Source organism: Chiloscyllium plagiosum, chromosome 25, assembly GCF_004010195.1.
Source record: "Chiloscyllium plagiosum isolate BGI_BamShark_2017 chromosome 25, ASM401019v2, whole genome shotgun sequence".
Classification (NCBI taxonomy): Eukaryota; Metazoa; Chordata; class Chondrichthyes; order Orectolobiformes; family Hemiscylliidae; genus Chiloscyllium; species Chiloscyllium plagiosum.
Window position 1 is genome coordinate 26656257 of NC_057734.1, and position 16105 is coordinate 26672361.

At 38.5% G+C, this 16105-nt stretch overlaps 1 protein-coding gene across 2 annotated transcripts in view; it reads left to right on the plus strand.

The window, feature by feature from the left end:
• The window catches only part of kntc1 (kinetochore associated 1), a 148561-nt gene that overhangs the window by 44240 nt on the left and 88216 nt on the right, over positions 1-16105 (plus strand). For both annotated transcript variants that reach the window (XM_043715769.1, XM_043715770.1), the window contains exons 21-30: positions 277-388; positions 1497-1640; positions 1735-1791; positions 3301-3402; positions 7182-7301; positions 7809-7952; positions 10093-10191; positions 10466-10569; positions 11355-11457; positions 11866-12000. In XM_043715769.1, coding sequence (XP_043571704.1) covers positions 277-388; positions 1497-1640; positions 1735-1791; positions 3301-3402; positions 7182-7301; positions 7809-7952; positions 10093-10191; positions 10466-10569; positions 11355-11457; positions 11866-12000 — 1120 coding nt within the window. The remainder of the gene's footprint in view (positions 1-276; positions 389-1496; positions 1641-1734; positions 1792-3300; positions 3403-7181; positions 7302-7808; positions 7953-10092; positions 10192-10465; positions 10570-11354; positions 11458-11865; positions 12001-16105) is intronic.

Consider the following 16105-nt stretch of genomic DNA (forward strand, 5'->3'; position numbering starts at 1 on the left):
GTTCACGTTTCAACCAACGATGTTTTATCAGACAGTTCAGATGAATTGCTCAAACATTTTTGTTTTTATTTGAACTTTCTATTATCTGCAGTTTGTTTTTGTTTTTTTTGATAGATTTGTGTTAGAAGAGTAAAGAGGCAAAATGACAGGATGTAGCAAAAATTGTTATGATTCAACTTTTGAATGTTTGAAATGGTGAAGTCTTGGATTAGATGTAATTCAAAGTTTATTGATGCCTGCAATGTGACTAATGTTTGATTTGTTTTTCTTTCACAGTGGTGTTGCTTGGATCAAGTTTGTAAACAATGAAGACCTTTTTAATGATGTTCTGTTGCAGCTCCAGGAGGGAAATCTGAAATGTGCAGAATATATTTGGTTAAGGCACCAGGTGATATTGGCTAAATGTTGTGTTGGTCTTGCATGTTGAGAAGTGCTTTCCATTGCAGTGTAGTACATGATGATTTATGTTCAGATCCTACTTAGTAAATTGGTGACCTGTAGGTTGATGTGTCTTATGACATTTAAATCTGAAAAGCAACCACAGATGCCTTGACCTCTCTCCTTCTGCATGTTAGTTGGAAGCCTTTCAATTGTTCAGTAGCATTATCTGCACTTCCCAAGGATCTAGACAGCTGGATGGCATGAATTATGTATCTCACCTACTGACTGCAATGTGGTAACAAAATGATAATCTTAAATGACTTTTAATTCCAGTAATGAGTTCAAATTTCAGTCTGATCAATTGAATTCAGTTTAGTTTTTTTTTAAATCTGGAATTAAAAATGCTAGTACCATTCAAGTAACCACAAAGCTTTTGGATTGTTTGAGGGCAGTTTGTCATGTAGAAATCTTGCTAATCACTGAGATGGCTCCAATGAAAGATTTTATGTCTCTGCACTAATTTTAGTAGAAAATAACTGATTATTTGCTATCATTCAATACAAAACTTAATCCTGTTTCTCTTTGAACAAAGTTTTAATTTTGGCATAAATCTGTCAGACACTGCATTTAATACTGCAACCACTTGGTTTTTGTCCATCAGTTGAGTGGTACCTTAACTTCATCAAACTGATTGATTGTTTGCTTAGAATGCAGAATCCTGACTTGGGCAAGGTATTCAAATTAGCCACATATGTCCATCTAGCATACGTAAGGGAGCTGCTTGCTCTTTACTGTAATGTGCTTTTTTTGGAGCTATTCCTTAGTCTTTTGCTTTCTTCTGCTGACCTGGATTGGCGATTTGGTTGAATTAACTACATTACTTCTTGCTCAAGGCAACATTGGTGACATTTCTAGGTGGAACAACAATGCTACATGTGTTGCCCATATTTTTAAAAACGTGAATACTAAGAGAAAAAAGGAAGTATAATACATACAGCAATCAGGAGTTTAAACACTCGTTAGTTAGAAGTCAGGCTAAACATGTCTTCTGTGTTGTTTAATTTTATCGTTTGAACTGTAAGAATTTTTCTCTTAAGAGCATTTTTCAATTTCAGGTGGAGTTTGAAAACAAATTTGATTTGAAAAGACTCCAGAATTTCTTAGATTCTCTCCCTGCAAGTCTCCCTTCACAAGAACTGAGTCTCTGGTTCAGAAATGTGATAATTCCCTTTGTGTTGAAGATTGTTCCAGAGGGAAAGGTAATGATGTGTAGTAGGTAGTTCGGATAAAGAAATAATGTTTCTTTTCGCTTTGCCCCAAGTGCAATATTTTTGTTTTCTTCAACTTCTACAGAAAATTCTGGCAAAATGGTTGGAACACAGAGCCCGGAGTCTTGAACTAACTGAGAAGGTAATTTGTGTAGCAGTTTGGATGGATTTACTTACATACCCTGAAGATGAAACAAGTTTGTCATTTTTTCATTGAAATGATTTTTAAAAATTTTTAATTACATCCTTAAATCTCAAATGTAAAAGTTGCAAAATACTTTTTCAAATTGACACTTACTATTACTAAGCAAAGATTGGGCGCTTTATTAACTGAAACAAAACGTTATGAAAAATAACTTCCATATTTTGTGTAAATGTAGAGCATAAGATTCCATATATATTCTCATAACACCCAGCTTTATCTCAACACTACAATCTTCAACTAACTTCCCTCAGATTTGATATGTTACTTATCCAATGTCCAGCATTGGAATTTTCTGAAATTAAATATTGGGAAGCCTGGAGCCATGCTATTGAAGTCTCTCAATAATTTCTGTCTCATCCCACTTTTCGAGGCTGAGCTAGACGCAACCTCGGTGTGCTATGACTCTGAGCTGAATTACTTTATATCCTCTATTGCTAGGAACATCTACTTGCTGCTGAAACTCTCCTCCATACCTGTACTACCTTTCATTTAGATTATTCTCTTTTGGCCAGCATCCTAATTACCATCTTGCTTGACTTGAGCTAATCTGTAATTCTGTGATCTCTATCCTCACTCTAACCAAGTTTCACCTTTGTGCTTGCTGATTAACATTGACTTATTATTTGGCAATGCCTCGGTTTTAAAATTCTCATTTTTAAAACCTCGCTTCTTTTATCTCTGTAACCTTCTCTCGGCTGAGGAGTCTGCAAGACCATTACAGTCTTCCTCATCATCGGTTTACTTTGCTCTGCCACTGGCATCAGTGTGTTCAGCTTTGGAATATCTCCATAACTCTCCCAGCTCTCTCCCCACTTTCCTCCTTCAAAGAGGCTCCATAAAATCTACCTTTGCCTTTTAATATCTCTGTGGTCTAAATTATTGTGTCATAATCACTCTTGTGAAGCACAGTAGGGGTCACAATTATGTTAAAGGCAGTCCATAAATGCAATTTGTTTTTTAGATTCCCTACAGTGTGGAAACAGGCCCTTCGGCCCAACCAGTCTACACAGACCCTCCGAAGAGTAACCCACCCAGACCCATTTCCTTCCGACTAATGCGCCTAACACTATGGGCAATCTAGCATGGCCAATTCACCTGGCCTGCACCTCTTTGGACTGTGGGAGGAAACCAGAGCACCCGGAGGAAACCCACGCAGACACTGAGAGAGTGTGCAAACTCCACACAGACAGTCAAACCTGGGACCCTGGTGCTGTGAGGCAGCAGTGCTAACCACTGAGCCACCGTGTCGCCCAGTGTTCTGGGGGGAGTATTTTTCCATTTAAATCCATATTCTGCTTGGCTGTACAAAATCTACATTGATTTTTGAATTATGATGTTATGGGCCCTTATGTCTTGACTAAACATTGTTTTTCATTTTAATGCAAAATTGACAGCTATTGCAAACATTGAAATTATCATTATTGTTGTTTTTATCTACATTTCCAGGCAAACTGGCCAGAAAATGGATTGCGGATGGCAGAACTGTACTTTGTAGCGAAAAAACCGAATGAATTTGAGCTTCTTACAGCTGGACTTTGGATTCCATTAGTATGATTAACTAATTTTTGAATTGTTTTCTTCAATATAATTGAATATATGTTTTGAAAAGGCATTTGAAAGCATGGAGAAAGGAGGCAAAGAATTCCAAACAGAAGCAATGACTTATTTGGCGGCATGGTGGCACTGTGGTTAGCACTGCTGCCTCACAGCGCCAGAGACCCGGGTTCAATTCCCGCCTCAGGCGACTGTGTGGAGTTGGCACATTCTCCCCGTGTCTGCGCGGGTTTCCTACGGGTGCTCCGGTTTCCTCCCACAGTCCAAAAAATGTGCAGGTCAGGTGAATTGGCCATGCTAAATTGCCCGTAGTGTTAGGTAAGGGGTAAATGTAGGGGTATGCGTGGTTTACGCTTCGGCGGGTCGGTGTGGACTTGTTGGGCCGAAGGGCCTGTTTCCACATTGTAATGTAATGTAATGTAATTGAAATCTGGCAATCCTAAAATTCACAATTGATGTCAGCATTGGAGAAAGAGTTTATGTTTTTTAGATTAGGATTGGGTAAGACTACATAGAACTTTGTAGATGTGAATGAAATGGAAATTTTCCGGGAATAGGAATTTGCTGGAGTGATCTGATGCACAGGTCCTATGGCATGATAGGGTGCAAGATTGGAAAGTGGAGTTTAAATTTGAATCTACAGATGGAAAGCGGTTACTTGTACGTATTGAAGCAAGGAAGCAATGTTGTGCAGGTGGGAATGAATGAAAACACTGTCAGTGAACTTGAAAATTGGGAACGTTTCAGGGAACCTCTCTGGGACACATGCACCAAACAACCCCAAGACCCCTGTGCCCGACCACTTTAACTCCCCCTCCCCCTCTCCTAAGGACATGTAAATCCTGGGCTACTATCACCACCAAGTCTAAGCTACCTGCCAACTGGAGGAAGAATGCTCATCTTCTGCCTTGTGACCCTTCAACCGACACAGCATCAATACTGACTTCAGTAGTTTCCAAATCTACCCCCCACCCCCACTCCACCTCATCCCTGAGCCGACCTTCCAACTTGGCAATGCCCACTTCACCTGTCCTACCTGTCCATCTTCCTTCCCAACTATCCACTCCCCACTGACCTATCACAATTATCCCCACGTGCATCCACATATAACCTTCTTCCACCCCACCCCGCTATTTATCTCTCATCACCGGACTTGTACAGTTAATGGTAAGGTCCTAGGGAGTGTTGCTGAACAAAGAGACCTTGGAGTGCAGGTTCATAGCTCCTTGAAAGTGGAGTCGCAGGTAGATAGGATAGTGAAGAAGGCGTTTGGTGTGCTTTCCTTTCTTGGTCAGAGTATTGAGTACAGGAGTTGGGAGGTCATGTTGCGGCTGTACAGCACATTGATCAGGCCACTGTTGGAATATTGCGTGCGATTCTGATCTTCCTATTGGAAAGATGTTGTGAAACTTGAAAGGGATCAGAAAAGATTTGCAAGGGTGTTGCCAGGGTTGGACGATTTGAGCTATAGGGAGAGGCTGAACAGGCTGGGGCTGTTTTCCCTGGAGCGTCGTAGGCTGAGGGGTGACCTTATCGAGGTTTACAAAATTATGAGGGGCGCATATAAGGTAAATAGGCAAAGTGTTTTCCCTGGAATGGGGAGTCCAGAACTAAAGGGCATAGGTTTAGGGTGAGAGGGGAAAGATATAAAAGAGACCTAAGGGGCAACTTTTTCACACAGAGGGTGGTATGTGTATGGAATGAGATGCCAGAGGAAGTGGTGGAGGCTGGTACAATTGCAACATTTAAAAGGCACCTGATGGGTATATGAAAAGGAAGGGTTTGGAGGGATATGGGCCGAGTGCTGGCAGGTGGGACGAGATTGGGTTGGGATACTGATCGGCATGGACGGGTCGGACCGAAGGGTCTGTTTCCATGCTATACATCTCTATGACTCTTTGAATGAGTAAGATCTTTACTATTCTGCATTGGGAAATAATCCTGCATTGGGAAATAATCAGTTAATGTAATTCAGTGCCGAGGACATGCTTGTTTTGAATATAGAATTTTTGCAGGTTTCACTAATGGAAAACAAATGATGTATTTGCATACCAGTGTTAAAAAGAAAATGCCCCCGAAATTTTAGTTATGTTTATAACATCACTTTGTGAACTATTAAATAACTGCTTACCAAAAAGTGGGGTTTGATTAGCTCCATTGGCTGGACAGCTGGTTTGCAATGGAGAGTAATTCCAACAGTGTAGATTAGATCGCCATGAAAGTTTCTTCTACTCAGCCTTCTCCCATTGCATGTGGCCTGGTGCCATCAGAATAAACCACCACGAGTCATCTGTCTCTAATGAGAGAGCCCAGTGGTGCACGAAAATTCTGACAACTCTTGTAAGTAGTCTATTTCCAACGTGCAGCTTAAAAAGTGTAAAACTAATGTTAAAAAGGAACTAAATATCTTTCCTGGTTCAGAGTGCTTCTGACTCTGCATGGTGTCATCTTATTTGAACCTTTGTACCCCATTCTGCAACAAAGTAAAATGGCAGTAGTTTGGGCATCAGAGAGCTTCTGAAATAGCTTTAGACATATCTGTATGTTGGGATAAAGCTTAGCTTTATTTTAGCTTGTATATCTCAGTGTTAAAATTGGGTTGAAGTTCTGGATTGAATATTAGTTCAATTTTTAAGGCTTTGAGTTAATGTCTCTTTGACAAAATGTTATATTTCAAGGATTGAAAGAGAGTTACAGGGATGGTGTGAGTCTGGGTAGAATTCTCTTTGGAGCGTCAGTGCATACTTGTTGGGCTAAATGGCTTTTTCTACACTATAATAAATGCGAATTCACTTCCAAGCAGCTGTTGGTACCAACATAGATTCTCAGCACTGTTACTTACAAAGATGATGATGTTGAATGACCTTTTTCTAATGTATCAAGTGCATTAGTACATCTTGTCAGCTGAAATCCTGCATTGGGAAATAATCAGTTAATGTAATTCAGTGCCGAGGACATGCTTGTTTTGAATATAGAATTTTTGCAGGCTTCACTAATGGAAAACAAATGATGTATTTGCATACCAGTGTTAAAAAGAAAATGCCCCCGAAATTTTAGTTATGTTTATAACATCACTTTGTGAACTATTAAGAATGGATGGAATATTTTTATTGGATCATTATTCTGAATGAGCTATACTATTTGTTACCTGACACTTGTCAAAAACATCAGAACTGATTTTGATCAACTCTTTTGGGGAAGGGGAATGCACACCATTTTCTTAATTTCAATTGGAAACGTCTGTCCTATAAAATAAAACTGGAAATTTTGAATCAGTGCATTGAATTTGGAATTAAAAATGGAGACCATGAAATGGTTACAAACATCTTCCAGTTTAAAGTGAAAAACTGTTTCTATGGTCGTTCAAAGTGTGCAATGCAGCAAGAGTGTAAAGGTACTTTTCACTGCTTCCATAATTTGGATTCAAGAAGCCCTGAGTGGCTTATCACCTAATTTTGTTTTTTGGGATCTGCACTGTATTGTGCAGCTGTACAGATTAGCAAGTCTCCATTTCAACCTTTGAGTTTTGTGCAGAGTCAGCTGATTTTGCTCGGCAGCAGTATGGCTGTTATTATTGGTCTTTGCCAGTTATAAACAACTAGCCCAAAGCTGTAAAACACTTGTGGATTTCCATTCTAATGTGTTGCGCCTTTATGAAAAAGGGAAATTGTGTGGGGAGGAATGGGAGAGTAAACTTTAAAAAAATAACAGTTTTTGATTTTTGGAATGGTTAATTTGATTCAGCTTTTATGTTTCATTTGTCTTGGGTTTAGAAAAAAGACATGGATTGCGAAGAAGTGTACCAGTTAAAGACATTGGTTAATAATCTGCAGGAGCTTGTTGATCTCCACAGAAAGTACAACTGCAGACTGGCGCTCTCAGAATTTGAAAAAGTAGGTGGTTCTTTACATGAAAAATAGACCAGGAAAATGGAATGTTAATTTTATACATCCAGAATTGGCACATTCAAACAATGTTGCAAGTTGAAAGTTCAGCATTGTTCTGACTTGTTATTTTTCTTTACGTAAAATATTTGCTAAGACTTTTAACATAGGGCTTATTATGGTACAATACTTGTTACACATAAGCCTTAGTCAATTAATGTTTAGGTGTTAAATTTGTTGTTGAGCACTGGTTCAATCATCTGACACTAAATTTGGAACAAAATGATCTCGCTCACAATTCTGTTAAATATTAGATGCAAATTAATTATCCAATGAGTTGATGCCTACTCTTGTGAACAAAACTGTAAATAATTTTAAACATACTCTTTTGAAATTACAGTATTAGATTTTAGACTGTAATCAGTATAAAGCATGATGGTGTAACTGGAGGACTTATACTTGTACTACATATGTTATGCAGGTTGCCAAAAACTAATAACTTGATTTGCTTATTAGGAAACTACAGCGACAATTGTATTTCGCATGTTGGATAGGGTCCTGGCTCCAGAGCTGATTCCATCAACCCTTGAAATGGTTATACAGCCTTATATAGCCAAGCACAACTTACAAAAGGAAGAGCTGCTGTTGCATTACATAAAGGTAACGACTATTGTATAGTGATTTCGGTGAAAATATTCTAAGTTGCAAATGCAGTAGCTGACTGGTTGTCAACAGTTTACCTGGAGAAATGTGTTTTAAAAATTAATAGCTGTGCTAGTAAAAGTATTAGGAAACATACGAAGGTGGGCGTAGGAAGTTGAATTTTATTGTCTTTAAAAAGGTACTTCACACAGAGTTGTAATTGTATATAATCAATAGCTATACCCAGTACAAGGGAAAGGTAAAATATTCAAATGAGAAAAATGAAGGTGTGGTGATTGTAACGAGGTTAGCTAGGTGGACCTCATAGAATGAGGTCCCTGATTGGGTCAGATCAACAGTTTCAATCAGGGAGCCCTGGATGACAGATGTGAATAGGAGTATCAGATGTGCTGTTCGGTCTCTGAGCTGGCTCTGAAGGAGCTGAATCATTGTCAAGGACTCTCCACGTGTAAAGACAGAGTGACTTGGTGATGGAGTACTGGTCTCTGTGGAGTTATTTCAGAAGGAATATATTCATTTCGAATTTCAGAGTGAATCAATATATTTTTAGATGCTTTATTCCCAAAACAGTAATCTTGCTGTGTCTCTTCATAGGATAATTAAAGATAAGGAAAGTCATTTATCTGTCATGGCTAATGATTCAAAAAATAAGGCCTACATCATCTAGTTGTTATGTAATTGTGGGAGTTTTGCAGCCAGTACTACATTTTTAGGTTCATTCCACGTACTAGTCACTATAAAAATAGCTTACTAGTATCAGTTTTAATTTGACTTCATAATGCATTAGAGTATGTGATTCACTGCCTTTTCATTTCAATTAACATTGAAAAATTTTTCTCTATCTTTTATATATGTTCTTGTATACGTTTACACTTTGCCTCTTAGTCACCTGTTTTCCCATTTGGAAGATTTCTGACTATTTCCTAAACTCTGACCTAGAATGCCTTGGAGGATGTTTCCTGAACTATGTACTGCAATTGAATGCTTTCCTTTCATCTTTGATCAGAAGTGGACACTGCCGTCCAGCTACAGCAATGTGCAGTTTGATCCACTCTTTTTCTATTTCACCAAGCAGTAGACATTTTGATGTTTGAAGCATTTAATACATTTTGGGAAAGCTGCTCCTCTCTTTTCATAATCTGACTGTGGGCTAGACTTTTGTGGAAGAGGTGGAGAGCTCCAGTTGGGACAATTCTCAACTCAGCAGGCACATTTCCACAAAAACAGCCCCAGGATGGAGTCAGACCTGATGACCCTGGAATTTAGAGTGAGGTGGGCTGATTAGAAGGCTCATCCTGGTTTCCTGGGACTTCAACTGGGAATGAGAAGGAGAAATCGCAGAAGCTGGTCACATAGGCTACTTTAAAGGCCTTTGGAGTTGGCCTGACTTTGTCAAAATCAAGCTTTTTGTGCATAAAGCTACATAATAAATGTGTTTTCATGGGGAAAGGCAGTGTTTGTGCTTTTGAACAGACAAAGAAACTGGCTTTTTAGAATTTTTTTTAATTCAAATTGCGTTTTTGAAACCATTGGAAAAGAAGGTTTCTCATCCAGTAGCCTTTTTCTTTAGTATTTTACTGAGTAGTTACAAATCTTGGTAAGATGGCTCTTCTGGCTGAAGTTTTCAACAATAAATGTTTGCCACTTGAATTGTAGCTGAAAATCCTGTAATGTGCATTTTCATCCACAAGTTAACTGGGTGTAAATCTTAAAACTCAAAGTGTAAGTCAAATTTTGAGGCTCAGAGGAGTAACAGTAGAATTGTTTTTTCAGGGTGTCTGACTTCACTTACTGCTGGTATCCTTTTGGCAAAGATTCTGGATTCAAGCTGCATTTAAGCAAGAAGCTTGAATATCAGCCTAGCATGAAATTCATTTAACATTTTGAGTCCTGTGACTCCTGTGACATTAACTGTTTTCTCTCCACAGATGCTATTAAGTTTCTCCAGCATTTACTATTTTTGTAAGTTTTAGATCTTGAACATCCACAGTTTCTTGTTTTATAGTGTTAAGAAATTGATTTGTCGACTTATGGTGTGAATGTAGCTCCAAGAGACAATTGTAATTCTGGTTTTCTCAGTGTAACTTGTATTTTACCAGGATGCTTAAGTAATATATCACTATCATGTTTTCAATAGGATTTGCTAGAACGATGCAGTTCACGTTCAGCCTCACTCTTTGAAACTGCATGGGAGGCCAAAGCCATGGCTGTACTAGGCTGTATGACTGAAATTGATGTAGGTATCCTATGCAGAATGTTATGGTACATAAGTAGCTTTCTTTTATTGTTATTAATGGAGAGAGGAAAATGAAGTGATGTAATAATGTGAAGTATATATCCTGACAGGCAGGATAATTCTGCTAGCTCATAAAGCTTGGGAGCACTTTGACCCTCTGTTCTGTGGGTGATATTTGCGGGATTGGAATACCACTCAAATATTTTAGTAGTTAAAGAGATTGTTTTCCTGACACTTTGTGGTAATAGTTGGCAATGGTGATTTTCCTTCACAGCTAATCTTTGATGCAGTGCTACAGATAATGTACGGAGCAGTAGTGCCTTGGAGCAATGCAGTAGAACAACTTGTCAAACAGCATTTGGAAATGAATCATCCCAAGTATGTTTCTTTTTGAATTAAGGTGAATTCAATATGGTTACATTATTTGAGACTGTGACTTTGAGGTGATACTCGTATGAGATTGTAGTGACCCAGCGCTATCCTAGCTGAGATGAGCTAATTCACCATCACATCAAATATTCTTGGTATGAGTTTTAAGTAACCTTACCTGAATTGAAAGTTTCCAATACTATGTTTAACATTATGGTGAGTTAGTTATGGGACTGAAGCAAGCATGTAGCAACAGATGCGAAATGTTTGGGCTTTGAAGATGAAGTGAAAATGGAGATTTGCATTTGACATTCCTGGGATCAGCTGCAAGTTCCTTTAAATGTGTGGGGGGGGGAGAGAGAGGGGGAGAGCCTTCACCTTAAATTTATGTCCCCTTGTAACACTCTGTTGTACCCTGGGAAAAAGTTTCTGACTGACTACTCTATCTATTCCTCTGATCATCTTATAAACCTCTATCAAGTCACCCCTCATTCTTCGCCGTCTCCCTACTATTTGATCTACCATCCTGATCAACAACTCTGCCTGCCTCCACCCTGAATATTTGCTCCAGAGTTGTATCAAGTATAAAGTCTTAAAATGGGTTCACAGCATGGCTTTTAACATCTAATCAATCAGATCTTTAAAGTTGGTTATATTTCCTGTCACTACTTTCCACATGAACAGAAAGTGCAATCTGTTGAAGCATTGATTGTGACTAAATACTTCTCATTAACCATATGAGTTATTTTCAGATCTTATCTAAAATATTTGATTTTTATCAATGATGTTGTTAGGGTGAAATTATTGCAAGAAAGCTACAGGCTCATGGAGATGAAGAAATTGTTAAGAGGGTATGGAATACGGAACATTGACATGTTCAATGATCATGAGATAATGGTAAGATTGTAAATTTAATACATTATTATAAACAAGTTGTATGTGAACATATTGATAGGTTTAGATTCTGAATAAATTACTGTTGCTTAAATGGAACTTTGGAGTCAAAAATAAAGCTTTAGTCATTGACTTGTGTTATGTTGACTTTCTTGCCATTCTACAGTCAACGAGTATCAAGCCATGTCTAAACTTTTTATGATAATGTTTTCTACAGATTTATTTTTAACTTTAAATGAAAAATTTAATGGTTGTACTTTTAGAATATTGTATTCTATTAATGAAGAATCAAATATCTCCTGCCTTGCGTCAATCCCTAATGTGTTCTTTTCGTGTCTTTTAAGTAGGAAGGATGTCACTTTTGGCTTGCCTTGTTTTTCAGTAATTATTGTAATCTGTTCTTTTGATCAGTGGTTGGTAAAGTTCATCCTAAAACAGGACCAGTCATCATCATTGGATGATGCTTTGAAAGTGGTTCATGCCTACCTATTGTCTCCAGTTGAAGTTTATTTCCTCCACTTAAAACACTTAGCGTCCAATGATGATGTAAGTATTCCTTCATGTGTTCACATTTGTGACATATGGTGTGCATTTCTGATGGTCGTAACTTTTTGGTAAATTCTAAATATGCAGATATAAACACAAATTGGAAGACAAACAATTTCATAAAGTGCCAACAGTGCCAGGAGTTTTTCAGTCATAGAAGATTTAATTTGCTCCTCACCTTCCCTCATAATTTATGATTAATTGACTCGTTAAGGAAGCATATGTTAAATGTTCAGTTTGGTGGTTCAGATATTTAGATTTTTGATCTGCAGTGGAACATGCGCTCTTTTAGGGGGCAAGATACCATGTTCTCTAATGGGGAAGACGTCCAATTTTCTTGGAGTCTAGGTGATTACTAATCTAACCAGATGATAGCAATGCATCTCTTTTAAAATCAAGCGAGCTAAACAATTTTTTTATTTGCTCACCTGAACCATGTCACTGTTTTGTGTATAAGCATGAACATATGAGATTAGATTACATTACAGTGTGGAAACAGGCCCTTCGGCCCAACAAGTCCACACCGACCCGCCGAAGCGTAACCCACCCATACCCCTACATTTACCCCTTACCTAACACTACGGGCAATTTAGCATGGCCAATTCACCTGACCTGCACATCTTTGGACTGTGGGAGGAAACCGGAGCACCCGGAGGAAACCCACGCAGACACAGGGAGAATGTGCAAACTCCACACAGTCAGTTGCCTGAGGCGGGAATTGAACCCGGGTCTCTGGCGCTGTGAGGCAGCAGTGCCAACCACTGTGCCACCGTGCCGTGCTCAGATGAAAAATAAATTAACTATTTTTAGGGCATTTAAGCAATATTAGATATAATTTCCTGTGAATAGATGTTAATTGGCAGAAGTTTTAAATGTTCCTGAACATCTTAAAAGTTTGATTTTTAATAAATTTTGAATGGAGACAAATTCAGATGTACACTTTGAGAGGAAGAAGCATTATAGTTTTAACTGTTTGTCCCATGTCAATAAAGTTATTCTATTAATCTTAATCCGTAATCCCCTTATAGTGGCAGACTGTTTTATAACATGGCTAGATTCTAATATGTGTGGTAAAAGCCACTTAATTTCTATGCCTAAATATCATAAAGTCATACAGCACAGAAACAGGCCATTCAGTCCAACTCGTCCAAACTAAACTAGTCCCACTTCCTGCATTTGGCCCATAATCCTTCTAAATCTTTCCTATTCATGTATGTATCTAAATGTCTTTTAAATGTTGTAAACGTATCTGCATCTACCACTTCCTCTGGCAGTTCATTCCACGTACGAACCACCCTGTGTGGAAAAAAAAATTGCTCCTCTCACCTTAAAAATATACCCCTAGTTTAGAACACCCCACTCTAGGGAAAATACCTTTTGCTGTTTACCATATCTGTGTATCTCATGATTTTATACACCTCTATAAGGTCACCGCACAACCTTCGAAGTTCCAGTGAAATAAGTCCCAGCCTATCGAGTCTCTCCTTATATCTCAAACCCTCCAATCCCAGCAATAGCCTGGTAAATCTTTTCTGAAACCTCTTAAATTTAATAATGTCCTTTAAAATTTTGGAGAATGTTTATAGCTCACGTTGTGGATAGTTTTTAAGCTTGTTCGCTGAGCTGATGGGTTTGTTTTCAGACGTTTCGTCACAATTCTCGGTAACATCATCAGTGAACCTCTGTTCAAGCGCTGATGTTCTGCCCCGCTTGCTATTTATGTGTTTTGGTTTGTTATGTAGGTGATATCATTTTCGGTTCTGTTTCTGAGAGGTTGGTAAATGGGGTCCAAATCTGTATGTTTGTTAATGGAGTTCCTGTTTGAATGCCAGGCCTCTAGGAATCGCCGTGCGTGTCTTTGTTTAGCCTGTGCCAAGGTGGACTGGGACAATACATCCGTCCTGGGACAGGCTAAACAAAGACACGCGTGGTGATATTACCTACCACAACAAACCAAGGCACATAAATAGCAAATGGGACAGAACAGCGATGCTCCACCAGAGGCTCACTGATGATATACAGCATGGTGACGAAATGTCTGAGAACAAACCCACCAGCTCAGTGATCAAACTTACAACTTAGTAATATCCTTATTATAACAGGGCACCAGAACTGTACACAGCGCTTCAAAAGTGGCTTCACCAGCATCGTGTATAACCTCAACATGACGTCCTAACTCCTATACTCCATGGTCTGAGCAATGAAAGCAAGTGTGCTAAACATCTTTCTTAGCTACCCTGTTTACCTATGATGCAACTTTCAAAGAATTCTGCCCCTGAACTCCTAGGTCTGTCTGTTTAACAACATTATCCATGGCCCTACCATTAATTGTATAAGCCCTGCACTTGATTGTTTTACTAAAATGCAATGCCTCGTATTTATCCATCTGCCACTCCTCAGTCCATTGGCCTAATTGATCAAGATGTCTTTGTAAACTTAGATAACCTTCTCACTGTCCACAACACCACCAATTTTGGCATCATCTGCAAATTTACTAACTATGTCTCCTAAGTTCTCATCCAAATCGTTTATATAAATGACAAACAAAAGTGAACCCCCTCCTAACCCTGCGGAACATGGCTGGGCACAGTTCTCCAATTTGAAAAACAACTCTCCACCGCCACCCTCTTTCTCTTACCATCAAGCCAATTTTATATCCAGTTGGCAAACTCTCCCTGAATCCCATGTGATCTAACATTACTAATTAGTCTACTATGCAGAACATTGTCAAAGGCTTTCCAAAACTCCATGTACTACATCTTGTGGCCTTTCTTAGATTAAGGCAAAACATTAGCCACCCTCCTATCCTCCAGCACCTCACCAGTGGTTACGTATGATACAAATATCTCTGCTAGGGGCCCTGCAAATTCTTCCCTAACTTCCCACAATGTCCTGAGATTCATTCATCTTCATGTTTTTTTTAAAGACCTCCAGCACCGCTTCTCCTGTAATGTGGACTGTTTTCAAGACATCTGTATTTATTTCCCCGAGTTCCCTAGCTTCCATTTCTTTCTCCACAGTAAAACTGAGCAAAATATTCATTCAGTATCTCTCCCATCTTCTGTGATTCCACACATTGATGTTTTAGGGGCTGTATTCACTCCTTTGTTGGTCCTTTTCTCTTAACGTACTTGTAGAATCTCTTTGGATTATCCTTCACCCTACCTGCCAAGGCTGTCTCTTTCCTCTTTTTGCCCTCCTGGTTTCCCTCGAGAATGCCCCATTATATACTGTTCAAGAGATTCAACTAATCCCAGTTGTCTATAGCTGATATATGACTACATATTCTCTGCAAATGAAGCATGGTAATTTCATAGTTATGCTTCTCAATAAAGAATGGGGGGTGGATAAGTTGGAGCACTATACTATTTTGTGAAGTGAGATTCAAAACCATTACAAAAAAGAATTTGGAATATGCTCTGCTAAATTTCAAAATAATGTTGGTTTGAATCAAAAAATTGAGTGTGGAAACAGGCCATTTGGCCGAACAAGTCCTATGAAGAGTAACCCACCTTAGAAAAGTACATATGCAATGCACACTGGCTGTTTGCAACCAGTAAAGGAAAACAGCTGCTTTTTTTGCTGAACTATCTGTTTGATCCAGGTTTACAGTAAGCATATACAGTAGAAGGAGCTGAAAAGGAACTTAGTTAACTATAAGATTGTGTGTATTTTGATTGCTAAATTACAATAACAATGAACAGATTTGTATCAAAATAAATTAATAGCTGCATGACAGATATGCAGGACAGACTGAAAAAGACCTTCAACAATGGAAAGTTCACGTTGAACTAAACCGATTTATTCTGGTATATGCATGTGTATAAATGGCCACAAAATGGTGCTATGACATTTCTACCTTTTTAATAAATAGGTTACACAATATTCAAAATTATATACAACTTGTATACTTATGTTTCCCATTTATTGACGAATCTAACGTAACCACTGTTTTCCTGTTCCTAAGAGGATATCTCCTTTCTTGAATCAAACATCCAAAACTTGGGGAAGGACAATGACCTACCTTGGACTGAGAAGGACTGATTTTTCCCTTGATCTTCAATTGAATTTTACCCTTCTTGAGACATGTCAATCTGACTCTGAA